This window comes from Gavia stellata, chromosome 5 (assembly GCF_030936135.1).
Source record: "Gavia stellata isolate bGavSte3 chromosome 5, bGavSte3.hap2, whole genome shotgun sequence".
Taxonomy (NCBI): Eukaryota; Metazoa; Chordata; class Aves; order Gaviiformes; family Gaviidae; genus Gavia; species Gavia stellata.
The window spans coordinates 37,344,134-37,361,205 of NC_082598.1; the positions used below are offsets into that span (position 1 = coordinate 37,344,134).

The following is a 17,072-nucleotide window of genomic DNA, read 5'->3' on the forward strand; positions in this document are numbered from 1 at the left end:
ACTTCATTGCATTGGGATAATCATTTCCCGTGTGCCTCTGTAATGCATGGCACTCTCCCTGCTGTCTCAGACAGCTTAAGTGTGATTGAGTAACTAGAGCCAGTTGAAACATGTTGTCGCCTTCCAGCCCTGTTCTTAGTTTCCGAATTTCCTTGTTTTCCTCCTGAATCCCAAAAGGCTTTATTAAGACAGCTTTGTGGGAACTATTAACTCAAAGCTGCATAATTACGTTACTATGAGCTTTGACTTAGTTTATAGTAGGGAAAAAAAAAGCATGCTTCTCTAGAAATTTATATTCCTCAATGACAGAATTTTAACTTAGTAAATTAAAAGGTTTACTCAATTTACCTAGGAAGTTATAGTGATTAACAGCAAGAGAGTTTACCGGCAGAACTACTAAACACAATAAAATAGGTTCTGTGAAAACATGACACTCTAATGAGCTGCCATGTTATTATGCTTGTTCTACACCTTCCAAATTGCACAAGACTCTTACGTACTTAAAGAAAGGGATGGTGTTGCTGTTTAGTTTGCTTTGTTTAGAAGTGGGGAACAACATTTAGCATGTTTATCTTTATTTACGAATGCATTTTATGTCATCCTTGTGCAGCTCAGAATTGCATGCATTTGTGATGCTAGAAATCAGGCCGGGATATTCTTTTTTCTAAATTTTTTTTAAGGCATGCGTACAAAGAATAGTGAAGATAATCGTCATGCCAGTATTTGTGCGATACTGTGTGACTTCACTCTCACTGTTGCATTTTAGACCACCTAATGACAGGCCGCCTCCCTTTCCCTCTCCCTCCCCCACCATCCCCAGCACATCCCCTTACTAGGATAAGTCTTGCAGGGCAGACTGTGCCCGAGCGTCAGCATGTTCTTGCTCCTTTGTCACCATCATAGTGCCAACTGCAATAGCCAATATTATATCTTGTGATTGGAAGGTGGCATGAGAAGCAAACCTTTCCACCATCTTTTCACCCTGAGAGGTCTAAGACATTTTTAGCGATCTGCAATACTCAGGTTTCTGAGATGGATGAACAGACAAGCTGCATTTTTTTCAGATTTTGGTGGTGCACTTAATGAAGCGCTAGCATCCTTATTTATGTTATTCCTGTTGAAAAATGGGCTGGGGAGGAGGACCAGGGCTTTATCTATTATTACTGTTTTGACTTTTTTTATAGGTCTAGCCTAGGCACTCACACAGTTAAATTTGCCTCATATGGTCACTCTGCCACAAAGGTAAAAACTTAAGAGGAAAAATTAAAGTCTTAAGCTCTGTCCGTCAGCATGATAGCTATAGACCATGTGTTCCTTTTTTCCCAGGGGGGAAAAATGGCACCTACCCATCAATTAACTGGTTTTAATTTTGGCTTTTTTTTGGCTCACTGAGCCCCAGCAAGTTGTGTGTGCAGCCAAAGATCAATTTAATTTTATAAGCATTGCATATTTAGTCCTTAGCACTAATTGGCTGTAGATGAGAGGCTGATCAGTCTGGTAGGTTTGGATGTGGCTTTGCATTTAGGGGTATGATTTCACTGTGCTTGTGCTGTTCAGTTTATGCTGTGTGATGCTCTCTGCTTTGGCTTATTTTTAACCCTGGCAGCTTCCAGTAAGTGTCAAATAAGCAGCTTCTAATAAGCTGCTTAGAAGCTGTTTCTAAGAAGTGTCTTTGCTTTGCGTTTTCCATCCCCAAAGAACTACACACTAGTCTCTTCCTCTTTTTTCTTAAAGGTTCTCGAGCTGGCCCTATGTATGGCTGTAGGTTGCCATTCTGGAGTTAGCAGTAAACCAAGGTACTAACACCTTTAGAAGGTTTTTCTTTTTTTTTTCTGGAAACAGAATTCAAACATCTTGTCATCTTGAATTCACTGCAAATGCAGCCTATTCTCTCACAGACAATAATTTTAAACTGTTATTTTATGCAGTGTTTTTTCTTTTACAGTCTTTAAGCCATCACTTTGAAAGTGCCTCTGAAGAGTGGCAGTGGTAACAGACATTCTTTTTCCCTTGTCAAATGCAAATCTCTCATGTCCCAAGTGTGAACATACAAAGCTCTCTTACTGGCTTTTTTTCTTTTTTTTTTTAAATAACAAAATTAGGCCACAGTTAGCTAAGCAGAGTGACCTGATCCGTGCTGGATCAACATGTTACCAACCCAAGGTTGTCACTACAAAGCAAGTGTGGTGAAGTCTGCCTGTTCCAACTACAATCAAAGCAGTCTCTTGACATACAGCAGTGCTGAAGTCAGCACTTTCTGCAAAGTGGATCTCAATGCAGACTGAAGGATCTCTTCTGTGTATATACGTAACTACCAGTGCCAACTTAATTATTTATAATCAAATACTTTTTGTTGTATTTTTACTCAGGAGAACATGAGAGAAAACAGTTCTAAGTGATTTTTTTGTTCTTTGGCTTTTCCTTATCTATAAAAGATTTGGCTTTGTGAGGTATATTTAATGTTTTCTCTAAAGTAGGCCACCTGAGAGATCCCATGGAGTAATTCACTTTGCTGAGTTAGCAGACGAGGCCATTGGACAGAGTCAAAAAAGACACTGCCAACTGTGAAGCAAATGAATCAATACCAGTGCAACTGGATCAGTTTTTGCTTCTTTCGATACAAGGAGAAAAGCAATAGCACAGATGCAGTATCTGACATACAGATTTAAAAAACAAATATAAACACAGACACAGACACACACATTGGGTTGGCTTTTATTGGAAAGCCTAGATGCAATCTATAGTTATCAATTTGTGGAAAATTCAGGACACATATAAAGTTAAGAAGGCAAATTAAAAGAACAATACAAATCAGACGAAATATACATCTCAAAATATCAGGATAGCATTTTGACTGGCATTGCCTAAAATACTTAGAATCCTCTTTTTCTTGTAATACGCTTCTTTTAATTATAGTTTTTTTTTTTTCTTTAAAAAGATCTTTAGTTTATATATTCCCCAAGGTCACTATTTCCTGCAGGAGCATGTCCACATCACAAGTCTTTTTTAGCAAGAAATAGGCTCATTATACCCACTAACAAGGCCGCTAATTGGCTTGATTTGACTTTATCTAAAATGATCACCAACAGATACTATAATTTGTTGTTTATTGGTGCCAGAACAAAGGAGAAGGAACTGGTACGCGTCAAGTAGAAGATATATTTCATTGTTGACATGTTATACAAGCTTTTCATATTCAAACAGAACAGAAACATTTGACATAATTTAGAATATGAGCCTATTTCAACAGAGAGCACTTACAGCATGCTAAATACAGTGCTGTGGAAGAGCCACCCAACAGAACTGCAAACACCTAGCATTTTACATCTTTAAAAAGAATACGTAGATCAATGACACGCCTCTGGGGTCTGACATACCATCCTTTCTAAATTTAGGGCCCTCAAGGCTTCAAGGGTAAAAATACTAACAACTAATCTGTGCTTTCATTCTAATAGATGATTAGCATTTATTATATGTTTAATTAGTTCTGTATGCTCTACCAAATACACACATACAGTAATAGCACTGATACTGTAGATTCGGTAACAACTTGGTTGGGAGAAATTCAAATCTGTTTCTCAAACAATCCTAATGTGCAATTTAGAGTATGTAATACCATAGACTCTCAGAATACAAAGCAGTTAGAAAACTATTTTTATTACATCCACTTGAACCATTCATAGTTAAGACACGTTCACTTACTATGTTTCATCATTATAATACATGGATAGAAATACTGTGTATATTTCAATGAACATCAAAAAACCCCCCAATTTTGTCTCATCTTAAAAATATTTATTTTTGTGGCTGAAGGTAGTGCTCATGAGAGTAAAGCTCTAAGAATGGTTTCAGCCAAGATGTAGAACAGATGCCATAGATGCCACCACAGGCTTCCTGAAAGGAACCAGCTGCACACTTCAGTTCTGTCCTGTAGCAAATATACTGGGCCTTGGAGCAGAGCATGCCAAATCTATGCAGTGGTGTGGAGATGCAGACTAGGCACTAGAATTGGACCTTCCTCTCCATCCCCAGGTTCAGTGTTCACAGTAATGGGATTTGATCTGCCAGCTGAAGGCCAGAAGATGAACCTACTGAAGAGCCTGCCTGCCTAAAGAGCAATTCTGTAGCATCAGGTCAGAGGTACGCTTCTTCTATCTGGAGTTATAACATCTAAAAGAGCTGTATTATACAGAAGACAAAGTTGACATAACTGGATGAAACTACATAATTTCTTTTTCTTCTACATACAATTTGCCAAGAACCTGAGACACTATTCTCTCCATTGTGAAACAAAAGCTTCTAAAAAAACAACAGAAACCCCACCTGGTATGAATAAATGTCCATTTATTACGTTAGGGCTGGAAAAAGACAAGGAAAACCCAACCTATTAAAGTCTTCCATCATAATAAACGAGACTTATTTGGTTACTGTGCCTTCTAACAATGACTGATGAAGTGGCTCTGGCCTGGGTGACAGGAGAGGTACAGGAGGGGAGGGAGCTGCGGTCTGATTCAGCCAGCCACTTTGGAGTGTCCCATCCTATCAGCAGAGTGATAGATGCACAGCTTTAAACCTAATACAAAAATATTAACACTTTTGGACATTAGTCATCACTGTTATATCTCTACAATATAATCCTTTATACTGTACAGCTATAACATAAAAGGTGCAATTCCTTTTTCTTTAAAAAAATCACACACAACATGTTTTTATCATTTTATTTTTAAGTATAAACTTTTTTAAACACTTTACATAAATTAACTTCTCTGAGACTAGTATTTGATGTACAGTAAATTGTAATTCATATAAAAATCCATAAACAACTTGTCTCACATAATTTACAAAAAAATCAGGGTTTCCTTTGCTTATCTGCAACAAAGATTCTACTTGCCATTTTCCCCCCAAGGCAAACCATGTTAGCATTGTAAAATCCATTATTAAATTCCCATGGTAGCATAAGTCACTTGTGCCAATGTCCTTTGAGAAAGCAGCACAGTTTAAAGCAGTTGGGTTGTCTATAAACAGTAATTTTTGCCCCACGTTTTAAAATTAACAGATATATACCACATCCTATGCAGTGAGAAAGAGAGAGAAAGAGAGAGAGAGAGAGAGAGAGAGAGAGAGTACTTCTCGTAAGTAAAGGTCAACAATTCAGTAATATTTGGAAACACTGTATGGGTCTGTATCTTAATTAAATACAGTGCCTCAAAGGAACAGACTGTAGGCCTTTTCTTTTTTCTTCTTTTTTTTCTTCTTCTTTTTTTAATACTTTTCAGTCCAACTTGAGTGCAGCGGTATGCATATGTAAACATATTCTTTAAAGCAGATCACCTTTAAGGTCATTGAGAAAAAAAAAAGTTTTGTCATTAGCAGTATCATTCTTCTGGAAGGCGCTCTTTTCGTTTCAGAGTCTGTTCGGATTGTGCTACAGAAAAAAATCTGAGCAAAGATGTAAGCTTAGGCTCAAGTAGTAATGCAGCAAAACAGTTTGGTCTCCTTTTTAGAAGACACTGGTACACAGTCTCTTTGGCAGCCTGAGCTAAGCCAGTGTGTTACCTCTTTCCTATCTCACTTTGTCTGAGGAACTGTATATTGTTAGCGCTGTCTGCTAATTCTGGATATTGCTCCACAGAGAGTACATAGTACCCATCATATCCTTGTACCTTTCCAGCACTTAGCAACTGCCTCTTTTCTCCTTCTGTCCACAACCTGGCGCCTTCCTCTCCATCTCTTACTCTCTGTTGTTCTCTGGCCCAAGCACTGGAAAGAGCTCTTTGCCTGGCTTGCTCCAGTATTCGGGCCTTTTCCTCATCAAGTGTCATGCCATAGCGGACATGAAGCGCTAAAGCACCATATTGCATTTCAACATCAGCAAACCTACGAGTCCTGCCGTTTACCACAGTGGTGGACTGGGAAACAGTGACGTTGATGCCATTCTCCAGGGCCTTCCGCCCACTTGTCAGCCTCAGTGTCCCAAGGTCACTCTCGGGGGAGGTGGTCTTGATAAAATAGTGCGTGTCCTTTCCCTCAACGGTGAAATGCAAGTTTTCTAGGTAGTAGGCGTTGTTCAGAACAGCTGCCACTTTTATGCAGTCCTCATTCGCAATGTTGAGCACATTTGTTTGCACTTTGCCTTGATTGACAGCGAGCATCACCCCTTTCCCAATCAGAGACTTCACTGTAGCAAACCACAGCCATGACTTCTCTCCACTGGATTTCCGTCTGCTGACCTGCACTTCTGCCATCTTTCCCAGGGAAAGGAAAGCCTTTGCTTGTCTCGCCACTTGTTGTTGCACTCCAGAAATTGGCTGTAAACAAGAACAGACAGAAGTTTTACCAGCCATCTGTAGCCCTCTAGATGCCAAACAGCCAGGCTTTCTTGGTGTGCTGCCCGTGGACGACAACAGGATATGCCACAACTGACAGTGCCAAGGAATTAATTAAATCTACATACTGCTTGTTCTGCTGAGTTACAAGACTATTTTATTTGATAATGTTCAGTGCTTTTTCCCTTTGTCTCCCTGAGAACCTGCACAAAAATAAGATTTAACTTCAGAGGCTACTTACTGTCTGCACAGGACAGACCTTTGCAATACTAATACTTAATATGGGTAAGAGCTATTTTACTAGAGTGTCATCTCATCCTCTGAGCTTGTTTGACTATGACTCCTGTCTACCATGGGTCCATCCAAATTGAGCAGATTTTTGCAGGCCACGAAGCTGCGCTTTAGAACAGGAACAAGCCCTTCTTTATGCTGAGTCAGGAGGTCAGAGTCTCTCAGGTAGTTGCAGTCTGAGACCAAACTACAGGGAGGCTCTCGTAACCCCTCAAACTGCTAAAGCAAGGGTGGGGAATCAAACTGTAATGATAGTCTTTAGAGTAAAAGAGAAGGAAGTAAACGGTACAGAGCTGAGGGGTGGGATATTGGGGACTGATGCCCTTTCTTGCAAATCACTGCAGAAACTGATAAAAGGGGATGTGTGAAAAAGCTGTGGCCAATTCAATTGTGTGAGCTTCCATTTTACTCCAAGTATCAGCATGCTGCCTAAAAGAGATGAGCAGCTTTGTTAACAGCTAGTGAAGAGAAGGGGCCATGAATGAAAAGAACCAATGGGCAAGCCTAAAATACGCTCACTTGGTATTTCATGTTTTACTGTATCTGGGGGGGGCAGTTCTTGTTGAGAAGGTAGGTGTGCTATAAAGGGGAGGAAATATGAGGTACAATTGTGAGGTGCAAAAGCACAAGATGGAAAAGCTAGGATAGGAGAATCTGTTTAAAAAGTCTCCTTGACTGTTAAGAGCTATGTGTGACTCAGCATGCCAAATGGACCCTTGGTAAAGAGAGGCTAGCTGGGGAACGGGACCTGACAGCATAACTGCTGTGATTAGCCAGAACAGCTAGAAGAGCAGGAGTAGCTAGCAGGAATGGTTAGCTAGTGCAGCTAGGTAGTGGGGCAGCTCACATTATGGGGTCAACTGTGATTGGGGTGAGACCTTACAACTGCGCAGAATAGGCACATCTTACCTGTCTAACCCTGGGTCTTAGCAGCTACAAGCTGTGAATGAGCTAGTATTGACGGAGGTGGGGAGTAGACAGCTGCCCTAGCAATTGTCTCAGCAGGAAACAGAGAGGAAGATTTAAATAGCTTTGGCTGCGCTTTTGAAAAGGAGTACTTAGCTTCTGCAGATGATCCAGTTCATCTTCCAATTGACCCCTTCTCTCTTCAGTAAAATAGTGTTTAACCCACTTGATCACTGCTGACAAATTAGGCAAAAGCCTGTTTAGTTTTCCGAAATTTCTGGGTGGGAGACCAAGCAGGAGTCATTAACAGACTCCTACAACCTTAATTCAGCCTTGCTGCTAATCAAAGCCTGGCAAAAGGTTTGCAAAGGCTTCTCTGCTCTGCCATGAGGGTGGCTTTCTGGAGGGGACAGTTCTTGAGGGAATTATGAATTGACTTGGACTCTCAACTCTTCTTGAATGTGGTAGATTCCTGTCTGCACTTGCTGACAAGTACGGATTTCAGCTGTTGTAAATCCTACATGAAAGCTATTGAGGACAAAATATATTAGAGACAGCACGCTCATCAGTCAGAGCAGCAAGATGCTAAAGCAACTGCATAATGACGAAGTTTGTTTATTTTTGACATGTGTCCTTAGAGTTCTGAAGCAAAACCTCAGAGCTCAGTAAAGCTCGCTCACTCCAGATTGTTTCAAAATACTAAGTGGTTTGTGTGTTTACTTCTGGCTCCTGGTTGCATTTGCTTGTTCAACAGTGAATATCATAGTAACAGATTCTTCCTACCTGCGAATTTTGAATCTTTGTGTTCCCCCCACTTCTCTCTCTGTCATGTCACATGCCCCAGGCACTCCTCACGTTGTTGACCTCTTTCGTGAAGATTTTTGACAACTAGCTGTCTGCTCTCATCTCTTTGACCAGACTGGTTCTTTTCCTGATGCACCTTTGCTAGTGTTAGTGGATAATTGCATTCTTAAGCCTTTGAGATCTAAATAAACAACCTCCGATAGTTCTTCACAGCTGTGCCTGATGACAGGTCTATCATCTCCTGATACAATCACCTTGCCTGGAGTACTTGCAATGCTCCTCCTTTGCTGCTTCTGCTGTTCATGGGAGACACTATTCTCATGCTGTGCTCTCAGGTCTTCCCCTGTTACTTTAGTTTATTAAAATAAAATGTGATTTTATTAAAAAATATATATAGTGGGTCACTTCATGCATGCAAAATTAGCTTCTGTGTGCTCCCTGCTGCTGGGCCACCCTTCTAATGATTTTTTGTCTAAATTAAGTTGTAAGGTTCTTCAAGATCATATCCTCTTTTAATCTCGTAAAGTTCTCTATCATGATTCTTATAAAAAGAGATCTGGTTTTGACTGCTCAGAATGGGATTACCCATTTTACTGTCTCTTAACACTTCCTTCTTAACTGAGAGTTGTAGGATTTTTGAGGGCATAAGTCTTTGATCTTTGAGTAAGTTTGATTTGTAAATATAATTTTCTTAAATAGCAGATTTAGATTTTAACATCCACATTTATTTCTTCCATCATTTAAAACTGTAGCAGGTTTTCAAGACTGAAGTTCATTTTTTTCCTCCCAAAGAACTTCATAAGCATCTGGAGTTCTGGTTTTATGTAATGTAATGGGTTTTACCTCAGGTAATTTCATTTTCCATATTTTATCTTTACATATAAAACATGGTTAATATTAAAGAGAAGTAAAAGTGTCGTGGTGCCTGGTATGCATAATTTATATCACCTGTTCTTCTGTTTATTTCACAGTATTTTTTACTACAGTGTTCAGTTTCTGCCTTCAGGGAGAGTGTTAGTACAAATCTAATCTCTGTAGTTTCTGCTACAAAACTTAGACATCTTTAAGGGGTCTTAAACTTCTTTTCATTGATTATTGTCTTTCTGCGTTTTTATTATTGTTGAAAACAAACAAAAGCTTATTTAAAATGGTACCTAACTTAGCAAATCTGTAAGAAAAAACACCACCTGTAATTTCTTAAATTATTTTGAAAGTAGATAAAAATTAGAGGTTTGAAAAGCACTGTTCAGATTTAACTTAGCAAGTAACCCTGTCAGGATTATCCATGCCTAATAAGATCTGAATAGAAGGGACCATTCTGTCTTGTTCCATTTGTATGTTAGTTTTGTTTCTTACTGGTATGTCCTCCCATTGCTGGCTCTTCACAAGTTCATAAGAAGGTTCTGTTAAATCAAATTTTGGAACAGGGAAACCAGGAATGGCATTGTGCAGATGGAAGCCGAATGTCACCAGCCAGCTGTTAACATCTGAAAGAGAATTATTAAAAAAAAAAAAAAAAAGAGAAGAATATTGGAAATGTTCTATATTTTGCAATCATACCATTTTTACGTGGAATAGTTTTTGGCATAGTTGATTTCATTCTGTAACATGAAAATTACTCAACAGTCTTCATTTTGACATGGATGGATTTAGATTTGTACTACAGCTAGAATAGCAAGCCTATGCAGTAAACTTGGACGTTCTAATCTTAAAAGAAAACTTCTGTTCTATGTAAGAATTGCACTATGCTCGTTTGAAAGACATTGCAGGTTTCAGCAATTCTGAAGGTGTCAGTGACTTCCAGAGCAATTATAGGATCACAATTAAAGTGAGATTTTCTTCTACTATAGCCTAAACTATTTGGGATTTCATGGTCAGGGTGAACACCCTCTATGTTGCACCTTCATCATCAATACTTTAAAACAAAGCAAAAAAGAAAAAGTACTGCAGGGCACATCTGTCCTTTTGTTACATGTGTGTTATTGTAATGTCTTCAAACAAGCCCTGAAATAACACCTGTACGGTCAATCACCTTTTAAATGTTTTGGCAGATATTTTATGTTGATTCAGGAGAAATCTCCCCCACTTCAAGATGAAGTTGGACCAATGAAATTAAAAGTTAATTAAATGTATTACACTTGCATCAGTAACCAGACAGGATACTAAATTAGCATCAGGTAACATTATTTATGACACATTTTATGTTATGTTACAAATAAATAAATTAGGGATGCTAACAATTAATTAGTTAACAATTGCTGGGCAAGAATGGGTGTTGTGCCTTGTTTCTGTCTTTCTACCCTATCTTTCACAAATACTAAGCTTAGCAGAAGTTGGCAGAGTGCTCCTCACCAAGTCTAGTAGTTTTCATTTAAGAAAACCCCAAATAAGAGGAACAAGGAACCAAATTTTCCCAAATGTTAAAAGAATAAAAAAATACTTACCTTAAAATAATTTCTAACCTTTCTAGATAAATAATACGCCTCATGTGGCTCTGCATCTAAAACTGCCAGTCAGACAAATTACTCATTGTAATGATAACCTTATATAAGCAGTGTGTGTCTATGTATTCCATACATCAAAGATGTTAAGAAAAGAACTAAAACTGTATTTTGAGAGTAATTTTTGAACTAAAAGTGCATCATTTTCAATGCCACAAAGAATCTGATTGTAACTGCATCCCCTACAGCACATGCTGCTAAAAGAGGACAGATTCAAAGGTCTGTTATTATCCTTGCTCCCAGGCAGCCCGTTAGCAACCCTATTAATAACTACTGCTTGTTAAATTAACAAACCCACTTCATTCCCAGGATGCTTTTCTGAGTGGTGGTCTCACAACTTCTAAGTAAGTGGGGCTGAGCCCCTCCTGTAGTCTGGCACCGTCTGAGTAAAATATTTCAGATTATTTACATCTGTTCAAATACGAAAATTCAAATGTATCTGAGCAATGCATTTTTCAGAAACTTCTGGTGATGTGCAATCAGAATTTTTTGTACGTAGAATAATGGAAAACACTACACATCACTAACTCGAGACCCACAAAAAGTATATAGGTTCCCTAAGAACACAGTTATACAAGAAGTGGCACTTTAGTGGCTTTTTGTTGACAAAAGAGAAATTCACACTCCTTTTTCTATATCCTACTCCTTCCCTGCTCCTGGCTGTGTACTCATTACTTTGTGCTGGCCCTGGAGCTTATTGGACTTCCCTTTCTTAGCCAAATTACGTTAGTAGCCTTGCAAAAACCTACGCTGGAAAATATCAACCAACTTCCAGTGAGCGTTTGCTGCCATGCTGATGAGTTATATTGGTCACAATTGGACCCTTCCTGCCCTTGCTACCTTACAGTCTCACTCCCTTGTCTTTGGTCTTTTTGGTCCATGAATAGGCACTTTTTACTGCTCAGTAGCCGAGAGCCATGAAGAAGCCCGACTCTTAATCCATATGTAAGGAGATTCTCATGAACAGGCCTGAGGGGTTCTTACTCCTGACTCTTGTACTTGCTTAAGGAGTCTATTTTTTTCATTGTAAGAGCACTGGGTAATGCGTAACAGTATTGGAAGGAGAACCTAGGGCTCCTTTTTCCTCTCCCAGTGCATTGAGATCTTTAGCTGAGGCACCTTGTGTTACAGTTCCATCAGTGGGCGCGGAAGAGCTGTATTCCACTGGTACTCCAAAATGTACTTTGGAATACCCACCCCCTCTGTATACTGAAATGCTCTGAATTATCTTTTTGGGTCAACGGTTCAATATTAAAGCACTGTAAGGACTCTGTAGGGCACAAGGTTTAGGTTTACTTACCTAAACCTGAAAGCTAATAATGGCCTGTGGATCTTAATCTCTTACACAGGTACCTAAATCAATGTCTAAAGCTAGATGAGATATTTTCAAGATCTCCCATTTGCTATTTCACTATTCCTGATAAGCATGTTTGCTGTAATTATTCTCATTGTTAAGTGCTTAATGCTTCCTCATAAAGAACTTTTCCAAATAGGATGTATTTAGGTACTTCAGCAAAATTGTGAATTCTAGTCTAAATTGGATGTCTATACGTCCAGCACCCCCAAGCTAAAATCACTTTGTTGATCTGGTTCTAAACACCGAGTACTTTTCTGAACAGTTATCTCCCCTGAAAATTTCTTCACTAACCTCTCCCAGACAATATCCTCAGGCTATAACCCAGATCCAGATTATGAGAACACAGATTCCAGATTATGAAAACACAGAAAGGTAAATTTTTGAGCAAATGGGAGACAGTTTTGCAATTAAGTAACCTTCTTTTACCTGTGATATAATCCTTCACATCATGTATTTTACTGGCTGGGTTGTTATTTCTAAACATGTACAAATTAAAAGGAGCTGGATCCTTCCCAATTCTCTTCCAGATTTCAATATCAGGTGTTGTCCACCGGCCTGCCAGTATGTCATAATCTCTTTCTCCGAAGTGGACTAGCTTGGTCAGGGGGTCGTATAAGCCTCCGTGGAATCCTATTACCAGCTGGAAGTCAAGGTTAGAGTCGAAATAGATCTCTCCATAAGCAGTGTATTGAATTTGTTTAAGCATGAGACCATTGCTACTGAAAACAGCGAGTGGTGTCCCTGTATTGTCTGATGCAATGTAAAACTCATCTCCACTGCTAATTTCCATGGCAAAAAGGTGTCCTTGCAGATCATAGTAAAGAGATGTGATTTCAGAACTTGAGTGGTTATATACATGAGTTATCCTGGTTGGGTAAGTAAGGTCTGCGTAAAAAAACTGGAGATGCTGTCCAAGGCTAGTTTTACTGGAAACTCGTCGTCCAAGTCCATCATAACGGTAAATCACCGTCCACCCGCTGCCTTTGCTATAAACTCGAGTAAGAAGGCCCTTGGAACTGTATTCAAAGATTTCAGTACCCCTCTGACGCAGAAATCCATCTTCATCTAATCGGTACTGAACATCACCTAGTCGAGTTATTCTGTCTCTCAAGTCATAACGAAGTGGCGTCAAACGGGCGCTGCTACTGGGGTTGAGCAAGTGGAGGTTACCATTCAGGTCATAGTTGTATCGCCACATTATTTTTTCATTCAGATAAACTGTCTGGAGCTGACCATCTACATCATATTCATAAGCATATTTCGTGGTGTTGGCAAATGGCCCGATCTTAATCTCTCTTTTTGTTACTCGTCCCATGTTATCATACTGAATTGTAATCCAATACATTAATGACCGAAATATTTCGTATTGAATTTCCTTGATGCGGCCATGTGCATCAAAGTGTTTTGTGTAGGTCATTACAGCTGTTGAAATGATCTGGTTAATATCATAATATATAACTCCAAATTTTCCAAATTGTTCAACTTTGCCAGAGATATCATCAAACTGGTAGAGATCAATAGGCAATGGGGTTTCATTGATGACACCTTGCATGCTAGTCACTCTGAAGCTATTGTCATAGCTGTAGTCAAATCGGGCATTTACCATTCCGTCTTCGCTAAAGCGGAAAATCTGTCTGTCAATCAATGGGCCAATTTGCCTGTATCTAATGGTGCAGATAAAACCATCACTTTGGAGGTTTACTGTTTTCAGGACTCCTGCTGTCTCATCGTAAGTAAAACTAACTCTTGTACTATCATATAAAATTTCTGAGAGCTTGGTCTGCCGTCTGTACTTGAATAATACTCTTCGGCTTGTCCCCAGGAACGCAGTTTGAAGGAGCTGCCCTTCTTCATTGTAGTCCATTATAACAGAAGCATTACTTTCTGGGGGGTTGTATATATTCCGGTAATAGCCAATGGAGCGGATAGTCTGCATGGTATGACGAGCAACACTGGGCATGGTGACAGCAGAAAGCCGATCCAACAAATCATATTCGAAGATATACTGCCTTTGGCTATGAAGCAGAAGAACCATTGACTGAAAATTAAGAACAGATTTTTACCATGTGACAAATGGTGGAATAACACACCACCCCCCCACCCCCCCCAATACACTGATACTATTTCTTCATGAAAATGTGACATTCCCACTTGAGAAAATTATCTTCTCTTTAATTGAGTTATCCTTGACCTTACACGTTGTTAACATCTCTCTGCCTAATTTATTTGGATGCTTAATTGTAAGGGGTTCTGTAATTAGTAGTTCCACATTCACAATTTGCTACTTGTTATGACTGTATCACTCTTTTATCAAGCACTCACAGCCAAACAGCAGATTGTCAATGGATTCAGATAAGTCATATTTAATATGGGAAGAAGTAAAACTGTCTTAGAGCCATTAACTCACGAGGAGAACAACATATGGGAGATACAATTTCTTCCCTACAATTAGAGACGATTTTTGAAGAATTTGAATAGCCTGAGATCCCTGAATACTGTGTTCTTGTTCTATAAGCTTTTAGACATAGGCAAAACAATTGTTTGATTATTTCTATCAAAAGGAGCTACTCAGAATAATTCTGACATTTTTCTGATGCATAGCTATTATGCATCATAGGCCTTGATTGAATTACGTCTGCAATCACTAGTAAACAGTATTTGTTGAGCAACAGCTTCAACAGAAATATATTCAAACCCCAGAAAGAAATGGATTCTCTTTTTGCATAGCAGGCATGAGATCTCACAAGGGGGATTTTCACAGATATTTCTAGAGGGAGAGCTATCATTCAGCAATTGTTATATATAATGAAGATTCCTGATCTTTTCCCTATCATTTATTTTGATGCTACAACATATAGCAAGTACAAATTGACAGCTGCAACTATTTAGAAACAAGAGCTTTTCTTGGTAGTGAAAAAATCAACAGTGAAGAATTTACAAACAAATTATTTTCAACTAAAATACATTGCAGAGATCTAGTCCCTGTACCTTAAGTGTTAAGATAAAAGGTAAATACAGCTGCTTCTTGTTAGTCAATGGCCTAAAGAATTTAAAAATACATCAATTCCTAGCAATTAGCTACAGCATGATTACATATCTATTGTACAAAACATTCCCCTAGGAATCACATGTTGATACTTAGAATAATCGAAATGTGCTTCGCTTCTACTACCTGTTTTTGCTTTGCACGCAGCAGTCAGATGCTGCAGAATTTCAGCACATTCAAAGCATTTTTTAAAACCTGAGTGTTTTTACCTTTTCCAAATATGTGTAACTCCATGTTTTCCCATCAGCAAACACTCTAGACACTATCCTTCCCTGTCCATCATACTCTATTTTTTCACTAGTCGTCCCTCGCTGTATGCTGCCTATTTGACCTGTGGATGAATAGGTAACATTGACAGCCATCAGCTTGCTGCTCGGTAGCCACAGGGTGGGGTGCCCTGACGTGTCGTAGGCAATCCTCAGCAGAAATTTACGGTGGTCATCGTAGATCTTTTCTGTCTTTGTGGTTCGATCAAAGTCAACTGAAAGGAGGTTTCTGCCATTAACCTTTTTAAAGCAAACAAAATGACACAATAAATCATGATGTTCAAACCCTAGCCACTTCTTATTCCCACAAAGCTAGCTATTCTTTAAATACCATTTACAGTGATTGATTTGCTGTGTGCATAAATTATTTTAGCAACTTCTTGATATAAATGTAAGGCACTACATTAGCATCTACTTTAGAAGGTCTCATTATATGAAGAGATGGCCCAGAATTTGTTGCAATATGTTCTTTCTTGATGCTTAGTCAACTGTTAAGAAAATACTGAAAGATGTGCACTGAAAACTTCTGTAATAAAAAAGGCCATTCCAGTGAACAAACTACTTCTTTTGTAGGCAGTCCAAAGTATATCTGCAAATTATTGTCAAAACTATTCCCAGCAACCACTTGTCCAGTTCTTAACAATCACGCTAAGAAAGAACTGAATCCTAATCCTCCACAGCAAGTATTTTTCAAAATGGTAAATACAAAATTCAGACCTTCAAAAGCATGTTAAATCTTCAAACTAAGATTAAACAGTTTTTAGAACATAGGCTTGCTCCTTCTGGATCAAATGGAAGTTTAACTCAGCGTACCATCCACAGCTGCAATATGTTTATGAGGCTGAATTCCTTAGTAGAGGATTATGTCTTTTGCCTAGTTAACTGACCACTTAAAGCCATAACTAACTGGAAGACTACTGAACCACTGAAAACCAGGTATAAATGCTTTGAAGTTTATAACTGTTTTAATTTGAAATTAAAGTCTTAGCCTAGATACATTTATGTAGAAAATTCTATTATTTATATATGTAAACTGTAGTGGTGGATAGGGATTTCTATGTAATACTTGTACATTGAAGTTCTGCCCCCCACTTTAGTGTTCTAAATATCCTAACTTTCAGTTTCAGTGAATCAACTCTCATTTTTGTATTTATGAAAGGAAAATATCTGGTTTTCTTTTCCCACATCGGTATCTTCGCAATTCTCTGTTCCCCCTCTGCACTGAACTGTTTTTTAGTGTTCTCAAACAGGCCCCTAGGTTTTCTTTGTTCATCTGTAAACCATTTCTGTATATCTGCTGTGTCCTTTTGAAGTTATTCCAGGTGAGGGTGAAACACTGATAACTAACATTTTTCAACACTGTATTTTGGTAACATACGGGAAGTAGGGGACAAATGGACATACAGCTATGTGTATTAAGATTTTTTTTAATGTTCCTTTTCAAGTACTTGATGCGTATGTTACAGAGAGGTGAAGAAAGATGGCTAAATAACATTCAGAAAAGAACAAGAAAATAGATATCCTGACCAAAGAAATGACTGGAGGATCTTTGCATTTTTCAGGGCTGCATGTTCA

The 17,072-nt window shown here is 38.7% G+C and overlaps 1 protein-coding gene across 6 annotated transcripts in view; it reads right to left on the minus strand.

Annotated features, from left to right (window-relative positions):
• Positions 1–5,552: 5,552 nt before the first annotated feature.
• The window catches only part of TENM3 (teneurin transmembrane protein 3), a 321,566-nt gene continuing 310,046 nt past the window's right edge, over positions 5,553–17,072 (minus strand). For all 6 annotated transcript variants that reach the window (XM_059817992.1, XM_059817991.1, XM_059817990.1 and 3 more), the window contains 4 exons: positions 15,441–15,737; positions 12,612–14,223; positions 9,684–9,814; positions 5,553–6,308 (listed from right to left, as the gene is read on the minus strand). In XM_059817992.1, coding sequence (XP_059673975.1) covers positions 5,553–6,308; positions 9,684–9,814; positions 12,612–14,223; positions 15,441–15,737 — 2,796 coding nt within the window. The remainder of the gene's footprint in view (positions 6,309–9,683; positions 9,815–12,611; positions 14,224–15,440; positions 15,738–17,072) is intronic.